Here is a 12,754-nt window from a genome sequence, read left to right as displayed (position 1 = left end):
ACTTGTTTAAACTATTTAAAAATAGCGCAAATAAATAACAATCAGAAGAATAAAAAAACCCCTAGAAGAAAGTTTTTAAAAACGTGAATTGTAAAAAGCTAGAAATACTCGACATTACATATCAGACTTCCTGTTCTTATGTTGATTCAGATGAGGTGTTTATGCAACTCTAAAAGCATATTTACATATTTGGTATGTGATGACAGAGATCCAAAAATTAATTGTGTGTCATTGTCTGATTACTTCTTTCTAGATGTTGAGTATTGCACTTTCAACATATGTTGTGAGCAGTACCCATGACAGTCTTAAGAACAAACAGGGATTGCCTGTATTGAATCAAATTATTAGCTGGATGACTCTAGGTAAGAACATTTTCTGTCCCAAACTTGGATGCTGATAGTTTGTGGGGTTTGGGGTTGGGTGGGGGTGGTGATACTTTTTTATTAACACCTTACTTTTGCACATATTCCTTTATTTGACTCCTAATAGTTCTCACACAGAATCACACAGAATCACTAGGTTGGAAAGGACCTTTAAGATCATCAAGTCCAACCATTAATCCAGAACCACCATGTCCCCTAAACCATGTCCTGAAAAATAGTGTTCACTATTTTTCCATAAATGAGGTATTTTTGAGGAATGTGTTAGAAAGTCTTCTAAAATATTACTCCATTGTAGATTTATAATAAAATGCAAACAACTTTGATTTACGAGTAGCTTTATCTTTTGTTTTGAATATTCTGAATATCTTGAAGACCCCTTTTAGGGTTATAATGGTATAAATTCCCTTTTTGTTTCACTTGGAGCCAGATAAGGGTGATCTGAGATGTTCTGCAAGCAATCCAGTATAAGCATAGGGAAGTGAGGAAAGATTGGTGCTGTATTTCAATAGAAACTTGAAGTTGCAGTTGGTGGTGGAGACCCTTGGGGTATGGAAGTGCTTTTCAGAGCCGCCTTGTAAAATACCTGTGAACTAATGATACTAATGTATGTTTGATATCTGTTAGAACCTAATTATTAAAGAAAAAATCAATTGACAAGTCTATGGACTTTTCAACACTCTAAAATTAAAATCTTAAGTTGGTTGCATGGAGCAAATATAATTCTTACTGAGGTTATGGAATAAAGTAAAGCAATACCTTTTATATTTCAGCTATAAAATAATTTCTGTAGGGCTCTATTAGAAAATGTTAAGCATTGTTTATCCCTCAGTCATCTGGAATGTGGGATTTGTTTTAGATTTAGAGCTAAACGTATCCTGTGCAAAGTTTGATAGCAGCTCTTTGCTAAAAGTCAAGACCAGGTATTTAAACATAGTGTAGCAGAAGTCGCTGGATGTCTTGTACGTTCCTGTATTTGTGACATTGTTTTAATTTAAGCAGATCTTGTCAGGTTTAGCAATCCTGCTTCTGTTTGAGCAAATGGATTCAAGATTAATACAACTGATTGATCAGTGTGTGTGTGAGCAATGCTCTCTTTGTAATGTAGTTTTCTTTGGAGCATTTTCCTTTCCATCATGCTTTCCTAACTCTTTGTAGACTGCTAAGGTAAGTGGGGATCCCTGTGTGGATTAATTCCTTGCAGTTGTAAAGTTGATGAAATCAATGGTGTTCTGCTTGGTTTACTGGAGCAGGAGGTGAGGGTAAAAATTATCTCTCTCTCCTGTGTAAGGGTGAGACAACATTTTTCCTGTTAGATGATTTAGGCAGAGAGGTCTAGAGTTATGAGGAAAAAGTAGATTAGAAATTCTCTTTGCTGTGGGTGATGTTTCTATGATAAAAATAAAGCAAACACTGACGTAAACTGTATGTACCCAAAAAGTCTACTTGCTCCCACAATAGTATTGAATATTTTAGCAAAGTCTTTCGCTGTGGAAGTAATTATTTTAAGTGAATATGGTATACAAAGCGGGAGCTTTATGTACTTGCTGAAGTTGCTCTACATAATTAAACACAGAACTAAGCAGGTAAAAAGCTAAGGCATCTGACAACATGTCCTCAGTACTCCTTTGGAGAGAAATGCCTTGCCACCTACCATAACCACAGCTAGCATCTGCCTTGTCACTAGCGTGTACCACAAATGGGGCACCATAATAATTAAGGTACCAAGGTTTACTGTAGCTTTTTCAAGGTTGGTGGCATTACACGTGGTCAAACTCCTCTTCATCTTTTTGCTTAGTTGTGGAAGAATGGCACTGTTACTGAACTTCATTTTGCACCTCGGTGTGTGTTTATATAACCAGAAACATACAGTTATCAGTAGGCAAATGAATTAGTGATGGGTGGGTTCCTGCAGGCTTGTGCCCAGCTGGCTTTAGCTGTTACACCATATGGTTCATGCAGTGCACGTTAACCACAAACATAGAGGTAAAACCAGGAGGCATAAACTTAATCCAGCTGCTTCCCATGTTCTTCAGAACCATCTTTATGTTAGCAGACATTTCTAAATGAATGTATATTATGTTTTAAGCTTTTCGTCAGTGGAGATCTATCACAGCAACTTGCCAAATTTTGAGGAATTTGGTGTCACAACTGTGTGCAGGGGACACATACAGAGATTTGTATAGGTCAGCCAGAAACCTACAGGTCTTCTGATGGTTAATATCTGATGTGTCACATCAGAGTTGGAAGGGAAAGGTTAATTATCGCCTGCCAGCCACTCATCTGTTCTCATCTATGATTGCACTCAGAGGGTGATACATACCTGATGTGTTGTGTCGTTCACAGAGGCTGGTTGCCACACTGAATTTCTTTCCAGCCATTCTGACTTGTGGTGAGGTCCCTGGAGTTTCTCCTTGAGTCAGGCCTTCTGTAAGTGTAGAAAGCTACAAGTGATGCTGAAAGGCTGGAGCACCCTTGAAATTAAGTCACTTATTCTGTAATTGTAGCAGTGGCCAGGGCTGAAAATCAGGAGGTAAAGCATACTGACCGACAGGTTTTAGAAACAGCCTCATCTGTCTTTTGTTGATATGTTTACTATAAATACTAATATATACTATGACAATAAGCACAAGCGAGCACTTTCTATATATTATAGACTTATTTCTGTTCCTTAATAGATTTATTAATTATGACTTACTGTTGATGCAGTCCTTGAGTGATTCAGTAATGTGAGCACACAATACCACAGTGAAGAATCACACCAATGTTATTTGTCAGCATGCTTCTTTATAAACATATAAAATTTTCATATTAAAAAAAATCAGGTTTAAAGATTAAATCACATGTTTTTCCTTCTTCCTTTCCTTGCTTCAAGCACTGGCCACTTTCCGTCTGCTTTTCTTCTTCTTTTACTCACTCTTCCAGTAGCCCATTTCCTCTCTTCCCAATTTTCCTCACCTCCTGCAAACTGTTGGGCCCTGTCCTCACCTGCAGTAGTCTCCCAGCTAGAGGAGTCTCATGGACTCTGCTGGGGAGCTGAGCAATGGACCATGCTAAGGAGTGACATGCAACTCTTAAGATCCCACACTTGCATTAGAGAAATGCGTTACAAGTTGAAGGCAAGAGGCATGAATCATGACAGATAGGTCCCCTGTAATTCCTTAAATATTCCTGTTTTAAAACTTTCAAGTAGAGAAGCTAATAAATTGACAGTTTCTGTATTTCTACTAGCAGTATTTTCAGTTGCACCTCAAAATGTGGCAGGTTTTCTAATCTAATCCGGTGGAGCAGTGGTTCTGTAACAGCAGCCTTTGAGTTGCCAGAGATCCTCAGGGCCATGGTAGGTGGCTCTGCATAGTATTAAACAGTCATGTTTGTTTTTTGGGGTAGTGCTTCTGCATCTTCTTAAGGATTCACTAACATCAGTTCATGAGAAATTATAAAGGCTATGAGGTAGACAGTCAGGGAATGAAAATCACAGAGAACCAAAATTACTTTTGATAAATATTAAGCATTCCAAACCTTTCGTTTTCTTTAGCAAAATTAACTTCTGAAAATAGGAAGGCATATATGACTAGTATTGAAGTTCTGTACATGAAGTATCAAGATTTGAAGAATGTTATCTTGTTACAGAAGATGATATCTTTTGCATGTAGTGACTGACAGATCTCTTTTTATTGCAGCTTCTTCCTCAATGTTGCCGTTACTGAGCCCCACGTTTCTCTTTCAGCGACTATTCAGCATATTGCTCTCCCTGATGTCTACCTACCTGCTCCTCAGCTCAGGGTACTTCTTTCTTAATATGTTTGGATTGGTCTTGCATATGAAAATCAAGGGCTAAATGTGAAACTGCTGAAGCTCATGAACACTTCTGTTAAAGGTGTAACCTGTGCTTCCAGCTGTAGTCTCCTTGGTTAGTTTCCTAAATAAAATTTCAGGGGAACTTCCATATTCCTCCTTGTATTATAAACACTGTTTTGTTGACATTCTTTTCAGCTAGACCAAGCAATGGCTGGAAAGGCATGTATTCAAACAATTGTGCACCAAAATAAGGAGGTCTGGTTTAGTTTATGTCTTTTGTTGTTTTGGCATGTGCTTTTATGCTCACAAACAAAAGGAAATAACTTCTCCTAGCTGCTCAGCACTGGTGTCTAGTTATGGCTTAAATGATGTGTGACAGGAAACAGGTAGCCCTAAAAAGAGGGAAAATTTTATTAAGAGAGATTTTCATGGAAGTAATTTTTTTCAAAGGCATGCTAGTCCATATAACAAGTAGGGCTTGGTTCTTTTTGGATAAAAGACAACTCCTCAGACCTTGTAAATGAAGAAAACACTGTGTCAGCCAACCCTTTTTTTTCCAGACTCTGTAGCTCTTAAGAACATCATTAATGGGGAATATAGGAACCATTCTTTCCACCTCCCCTCCCACTTATCCTCTGGATTTAATTACACTGGAAAATTAAGTGGAATAAAATATCTTGCAGCAGACATTTTGCAATAGCTGCCTCTTGTGGATACTCTCATTTTAGATGAAGCATCCTATCTTTTTTTTTTTTAATTTCCTGCCTCCCCTTCCTCTCACTTCCCCATTAAGATTTTGATCCTAATCTTATTCCTGTCTGCACACACACTCTTACACTCAACCTTCTTAGCCTGTCCTGGGTACTGGATAAACCATGAATGCCTCTCTGAGGCTGGTAACCTCCCTCTTTGCAGGCCCTTTTTCCCCCCAGACATTACTGGCCCTGCACCAGACCGCTTAAATGCTGATAGCTCTCTACTGTCTTTGTACAATGTTCAAATAGACCAACAAATTTTGGAAGAATTCTTTAAAAAACAAGCAAAAAAAACAAAACCAAAAAAACCCAACCAACCAAAAAAAACCACAAAACCCCAAAACAACCGATCATCGCAAAAACAAGGCACTCTGTGCCAAAAGTATGTTTCTCTCCTCAGTGCTCTGTTATACCATGTAATGATAACCCAGTGCATTGCTCAGGTACTTACAGCACCTCTCTAGGTGCAGTTTATTGGAAGTGCTGAAGCCAGCTGAAGAGCATGGTTGCATACAACCAGTTGTCACTGACTCAGTTGAAGACATTCAGTTTGTAGGCAAGTCTAGACCACTGTGAGGATTGTAGGTTACTGACAACCCAGCTGTTGTTGTCTTCATGTTTAACTGCTTGTCATTGTGATAATTGAAGTGGAAATGTCTATCAAAAATTTTTTGTTCTGGTTTGAAATTGCTTTGTAGCTACACTAGTGGGGAGGCACAACAGAAACAATACTAAGATGAACTGCAATGATTTTCTTATTTTTAGACAAATTAGTGTGTGTCCCAGGCACAAAAAAGTAAAAAGGAAAAGATTTACAATCTTGTCAGTGTTAGTGTCACAGGCAGTGTCAGTATTATAATTTTATCTCCTGAAAGAAAAAAAAACCTGAGGCACCATGAAGTGCAGCTGAGATGTAGAGGGTGAGGAGAAACTAATATTATCCAATGACAACCTGCACCCCTAAGTTATCTGGGGGTTTTATTCTCTCACATAAGTATACTTATAGTTTGCTATGTTTGAGTGTTGTAGGAGCCAGAAGTACTCCTCTGAGATTGAGGGTGTAGCCAGAACAGCATAGTGGCCTTGGTTAGAGCATAACTTGATGCTGCTACTGCAATGCGGTGGTATATAGTAAAGGACAGGACATTTCACTTCAGTGAAATGCAATGCTCTTTTTGTTACAGAGATGCCTCTCTCCTTGGAACTAGACTGAGATCACCAGAATGAGTTTGTGTGATTAGGCCCTAAAGCGCCACAATCTCTAGTTGCTGTCTAGGTTGGACTGTAACCCCTCAGTTCTAAATAGCTCTCATTACAAACTTTTCAGTTTTGCAGAAAATGGGTGCCAAATGTGATTTTTTTTTTTCCCCCTGCTTCTTTTTAATTTTATTCCAGTTTTGTTAAAATTAATCATGACACAAAGGGCACTCATCCAATGTTGTATCACCCATCAAATGAGAAAAATGGGTGCAAAACGTGACAAGGCTGAAGCAGCCTCTGTTTCTCCTACTTTTCTTTACTTTAGTATGGCTTTAAACTTTAACCAGCCAACTGTGGTGGTACTCAGAAATGGGGAGAGAAGTGGGCGAATGCCACTAGGTCTTTGGTATGTCATTTGTGTGAAGAAAAAAGAAAATAAACATGTCAGTATTTGATGTTAAATAGTTGTTTGACACTTACCATGATTATTATGCTACTTTTCAGGTATGAAGCTCTGTTTCCACTGGTGCTGTCTGGTTTGATGTTTGTGTGGATAAATATGGAGCAAGAAGCACTGCAGCACTATGGTCTTTCACTCAAACCAAAGGTAACAGCTCCAAATAGCTATATCAGGTTAATTATCAGCTTTATCTTTTTTTTTTTCCCTTGAGGAGATAATAAATATTCTGAGTGGTTTCCACAGAGCAACACTTTGCATTTCTTTAAGGTTTGGGAAGCTACTATCAGCTGTTTTATAAAATCGGAATGTGACCTTGTAAGAGAGATTTATAACTGATGTTGCTGAAGATATTCCACATCAGAGCCATTTCTAGGAATGCAGGAGATCAGTTTCACTTAGTGGTACGTTCTGTAGGCTACAAATCTCTGTTCATCAAGTGTAGTGCTAGTTCAGCATAAGGTACAGTAACTCTTTAGAGTAAGTACAATGTCACTGTACTTTTTTATTTTGATGGCAGTGTCCTGAGTGAGAGACTGAAAAGAAATAATTTGATTTCTGAAATGACCCATAGGAAATACCAGAAATCTTAGTTTGACTTTGTCCTTCCACCCTTTCTTCCAGGACAGAGTTTTATTTCTGATTAGACAGACAAGGAACTAGCACCTTCTTGGATTTGCCTGGAGGGGGAGTTTTGTAATCAATGCACTTTCTTCACCTTAAAATTTTGTATACTGTCAGCAATTTTTCAAAGCCCGTGCTGCTCCCGCTGCTACTTACTTTTTAGATTAGGTCAAGGGTTTAACAAACTGTGGCTATGCCATTGATTTGGTTAGATCCAAAGTGCTGGTTGCAGAGTCATCTGGGTGCTTGGACCCAGGCAGGTTGGCAGCACAGCTCTCCCCTACTTCTCCAAAATGTGCCGTCCTTGGCGCAGGTCACAGACAACCTGGATACAGATGCATGGGAGTGGCCAGAGTCACTTGTAAGAAAAGCAGAGGTACACATCTTTCCTTCCTTTTGCAGCTCGTAATAACTAGGGAGAAGTGCCGGGAGGTGAAATCTGAGCCAAGGTAGTCACCAGAGCGGACCTGACACGAACTGTGCTTTTGTGGTTCGCCTGCAAGGGAAACAGTTTTAAAACTTGAGAGAGAACAGGCTTTACCAATTCAAGGCTGAATATCAGAAATGAAAACAGGAATTGCTTTTTATTTATGCTACGCTTAGTTATGACATTTTGTGTGAGCATGTTTTGTAGCATCTTAAGTGATAGAGATGGAATCTCAATGTAAAAATGTACACTTAGCTTGAAGCCATGATTGCAGCTGGAGGTTTCTAGCACGGCAGAGTCATCTGTGGGATGTACTTTCTCTTCCACTCTAGAACCCACCCTACCCACCCTACCTTTCACATCTTGTAACCAGGCATCTGTGGTGCTTGCCTGTCTGATGGTGGTCTGATGTTCTGTTTGTTTTAAAATAAAATTCTATTAAAGCAGTATTAAACAGTGATGAACACTTTATTAATCAAAGGCAAATGGAAAGAACATAGGTAAGCTGTAATTAAGTTTTCTGTTGTCAGTCCCTGTATGTCATTTGACTTTTGGCTTCAAGTGAAAGGAACAAAAGTGCTTGCCCCGCTTCAGGTTTTTAGGTTAGAAAAATCATCTCTAGAATGCCTGCTAATATATGCCACAAAGTAAATCTTGTATTAGAGAATCCAACTCAGTTCTCTGATGTGAGATTATTTTTAATTAAACTGTTGTCAGTGTTGAATGTCTATTACTTTGCGCAGTGAAAAGGAGTTCGTTGACCCCTTAATCTCCATGAAGACAATTTCTCTTCAGTTCAAGTGATACTGTGCTGAGAACTGAGTGAAGGAGATGGAGAATATTTTAGTATTCTCACTCACTACATAAGTCAACTGAGGATAATTGCAGTCCTTTATTTCTGTGGGTCTTTATTCACATGCTTATGTGAGCAGTGGAAGTGTGTGTGTGTGTGTGTAGGAGGCATATTTATGATGAAGAAAGATGATGATAAGTCTAAGGCATAGAAGTTCATTTTTAGTGTAGGTAACAGCAGAACCTCCACTGTTCATTTGATCATCTCACTTGTACAATCCTTTTGGCAGATTCATCAAAGTATAATGAAAATATGGGAAAGGTTTGCAGTCATCATAATACTACTCTAATAACAGCTGATAGGGAAGTACGTTTATTTCACATTCATTTAAGTAAAAATATGGTGGTTTTGTCAAAGTACATTAGTTGATACTCAGTATTGATTTCTTCTGTTGTCTTTCCAGCTTGCAGTTTTCAACTTCACCTATGCTATTGATATAACTCAGTTTCGACAGCTCCACCTAGATGATGTCCGCAGGTCTTTCTTCTTTGTATCCTTTTGCCAGTTGCAGCGTTCCAGGGGAAAGATGGGATTGTTTCAAAAGGCCCCGCAGTCAAAATTTGTAGCCTGGTAACCACTGGAAACAGAAGATGGTGAAGGTGATTTGACTCATGTTGCTCAAAAGACAGTGGTCTTGTACATTATGTTTTTTTGATGAAGTAATAAAAAATTCAGTATGAACTGCACTGTTTTGGAATCTGGCTCCTTGGCCACTTTGAAAAGTTTCATCTCTTATGGCCATTACAGTTGAGGTAAACTTTCTTCTAAGGAGTCCTGTTTTCAGTTTGGTTTTGTTTTATTGTATTTTGGCTGGAGAGAACTCATTCAACCTTCACAAATGAGTTGGAAAAGGTGATATTGAAGTTATTCTCATTTTCACATTTTTAGAGTATTGCACTGTGTTAGGAAGAAAATGTTAGGGGGCAGGCATTGGCCATGGCCAGGCAGATGAGAGGAGAAGGAAAGTTCCTGTAGACTCTTAGTCAAACATGTTCCCAGAATCTGGCCTAGAATTACTTTTGTCACACATGGTTTCTGCTGTTAGAAATGGGCTTGGGAGGGAAGAGCTGCTTGTTCACTAACATAGCAGTTATTTTGCATTACTGTAACTGCAACTACAGCTGAGGGTTTTTTTTTTTTAATACTGTACAGACTTGATAACATTGTCATTTTTCTCTTCTTTTGTGGGACTGCAGTTAAGTGAAAGGTATTTGGCAGCAAGGGCGGTGGGTGTGCAAATGGGAGAAAAATTATGAGCCAGTCTAGAACATCGGGGTTTCTAGTGCAGGTGGGTTATCATAGCTGGGTCTGGGGAGGGAGTTGTCTCAATACTCGTTCCTGCAAAACCAGGCTTTATAGTTCATAGAATAACCAAATCTGAGAGGGTGGATCACAGTTGCAGAGTCCATGCTGTTGGAATTTGGGACCATGCTGTTGGACATTGGGAACCTATAGCAGAGGAAGTGTGACAGATACCTCATTAAGAAGGCAGTTTGGCGCTATGGAAGAAGGAAAAACAATTTGCTGTGTTGAATTTCTGTTTGCTTTAGGGTATACCTGACAAGCAGCTGAGACACCTTGCAGTAAGCTTATCTATTTCATTTGCTAGTTTGCTATTTTAACAAAAAATAAGCTACTGTCAGACGCTAAAAATTAGTCAAACCAAAATCAAACAATCCAATTGTATTTTTTTTTTAAAGCTCCAGCATAGTACTACTTTAATCTAACACTTGCATGTAGGACTACTTTAATCTCATCTTAATCTAAAACACTTGAATGTATTTTGTTCAGCTCCTAAAAAAATACACAATTTGCAGGTCTCCTTTACAGATAGCAGGTATGATACACACCTGCTCAAAAGATGTGGCTTTTTTAATTTAGATGCTGTTTAATGTTTGGAAATAGCAGTATTAGAAGAGAAACCTTTTCTACTAGAGCAGTTACATTGCAGCTACGACCCTATGAGCTGTATATCTTAAGATTTTCTCAAGGTTCCTATATAGGGCCCAAAAGTCAGCATGTGCTGAGGGAGCTTATCACCTGATCTTCTGGAAGAAAATTCAGATTGTTTATGCTTAGCAGTTGGATTAGGCCTGCTACTAGCAATTTTTTGTTTTATTGCAGAACTGTTTTCTTTATAAATCTTAACTGGCAGAACTGTGCTATGTGGTTAGACCACTGTGTTGCTAAACTTGAAATGATGTGATACTCTTGGGAAGCATAATTTCTTTAGTTATGCTGACCTAATCCTTCCAAAATATTGCATGCACAATCCCAACGATTCTGCTGAACAGTTGGTAGCACATTGTTTATGCAGAGACTTATATGATCCAGTGCAGGAGCTAGAACAGGAGTGGAAGGACCAGAGGGAGCTCCAGCAACAGTAGCCATCGTCACTGACTAACCCTCTGTCTGATGAAAAAAAGAAGCTTAAAAACCATTCTTTGACTAAAGAAATGTGAGCTATAATGGGCCCCAATGAGCTCAGGAGGTACAAAAATATCTTTCATCGGCTCATATAGCAGCAAGTGTTGTACCTAGATGAAAAGGGTAGGGTTTATTAAAAAAAAACATTCCAACTATATAGACACTGCCAGAGTTACCCTCCCTCTCTCAAGTAAAGAAAAAACTGTGACTCCCATGTTGCAATGGATAGACTCAGCATAACCTTTGGACAACAAACCTATGGGAGGGATAGCAATAGGAGCCTTTAGTCTTGTTTCATAGCCAACTACCTTTTCCACTGCCAATTCCTTAATAAAGCCATCTCTTTGGGTGTGCGGTACGCATGCATATGTCATTACTTTCTGCAAAAGCCTGTGTGTTTGAATGCACAGCTGGGACTGTGGTCCTGGGGTGTTCCTATCTTGCTAGGTAGGGGCCCAGGAAAAACAAGCTGCAGCTTTCTGGCAGGGGCCTCAAGACAGGCTCTAAAACCTTACCCAGGCAGTCCCTGTCTTTCAAAATTGACATAGTCATGTGTGAAATCTTGGGTAGAGCTAGACAATACTTTGGATTTCTTAATACAGTGTAAAGCTGTAATAGTGCGTCAGCTTTTTGTATTTTCATGATGGGATTTTGAAAGCAAATTGGAATGAAGGGGGGGAAATGCTGGTTTTTGTTTTACTGCAGCCATTTCTGTGGTGTATTTTCCTTAAATACATCTAGGTTTTCTTCATAGTGACAGCCTTTTTTGGCACTGGAAACATAGCTTCTGTTAACAGGTAAATTTTATTAATTGGTTTGAGACACAGGGTATAAAAAGTTTTTCCTGCAGTTGACATACTAAATATAAATTTGGTTAGCAAAATCAGGGCAGCAGAATTAGAGCAATAGCCAGTGGACAACAATGATAATTTATTTTGTTTCTGCTCTCTGTAACATGTTCCCTAAGAACCTGAGCTTGTTGCTTACAAAGTCGTCTCAATTTATGTTAGAAGTTATTGGCAGCATGAGCAGAGAGAGTTCGGCTGCTCACCAACAGCATGGCACTTCGAAAGACATGAGCAGAGAAAAATTGTAGAGAAAGAAAAGTGAGGTAGGCTGTCCTTGCTAAACTTAATATTTGAGCAAGAGAAGAGAAGGTTGTAAGCCTTGTTTAAAAATGTATATACGCACAGTATGTTACAGGAGTAACTAAACGCTCTGTTTTTTTAATGGAAAATGCCATTTCAAGAATATGTTTTAATGTCTTTTTCGTGTTTCTCTAGTTTTGATCCTGCTTCTGTCTATTGTTTCTTGACTGTGTTCAGTCCCTTCATGATGGGAGGCTTGCTTGTGCTAAAGGTTAGTAATCTTACCTTTAGTGAAATTTTCTCAAAGAACTGTTTAATAAATAACATATCATGTACATGGTTCTTACTTTGCAATTTACAAAAAAGAAAAAAAAAATATATATATATATATATGTATTTGAGCTTCATTAGCCATCTTAACCATGTGTGAAGCTTTCAGCCTTTGTAGGGCTTCTGGAGGCGGATCCATCTGTTCCCAAAAAGAGAGAAGCTGAAGTGCATGGAAGTATAATTTAACTGCATTAGATCAGTTTATTGTATTAAAATGGAAATTTTAAATGTTGAAAAGACTTAAATTATTTTTAAAATTTTAAGCTTTCCCTATAGTATAATATCTACAGAAACATTGAGGAGATATATATATTTTATTAGCTCTATCTACATTACATTAAGTACAGGCTTTGAATGCTCTACTGATTAGGTTATCATTTTACAATTAATTTTTTTTTTCTATTTTTTAATA

The 12,754-nt window shown here is 38.4% G+C and overlaps 1 protein-coding gene across 1 annotated transcript in view; it reads left to right on the top strand.

The window, feature by feature from the left end:
- PIGN (phosphatidylinositol glycan anchor biosynthesis class N) overlaps positions 1-12,754 on the top strand; it is a gene marked incomplete at both ends in the record, with an annotated part of 87,807 nt that overhangs the window by 61,739 nt on the left and 13,314 nt on the right. The window contains 6 exons of the mRNA XM_081996650.1: positions 254-362; positions 4,064-4,166; positions 6,641-6,743; positions 8,901-8,987; positions 11,666-11,721; positions 12,208-12,283. Of these exons, the coding sequence (XP_081852776.1) occupies positions 254-362; positions 4,064-4,166; positions 6,641-6,743; positions 8,901-8,987; positions 11,666-11,721; positions 12,208-12,283 (534 nt within the window). The remainder of the gene's footprint in view (positions 1-253; positions 363-4,063; positions 4,167-6,640; positions 6,744-8,900; positions 8,988-11,665; positions 11,722-12,207; positions 12,284-12,754) is intronic.

Source organism: Phaethon aethereus (genome assembly GCF_964289735.1).
Source record: "Phaethon aethereus genome assembly, chromosome: 2".
Classification (NCBI taxonomy): domain Eukaryota; kingdom Metazoa; phylum Chordata; class Aves; order Phaethontiformes; family Phaethontidae; genus Phaethon; species Phaethon aethereus.
This window is presented reverse-complemented; position numbering and strand designations above follow the sequence as displayed.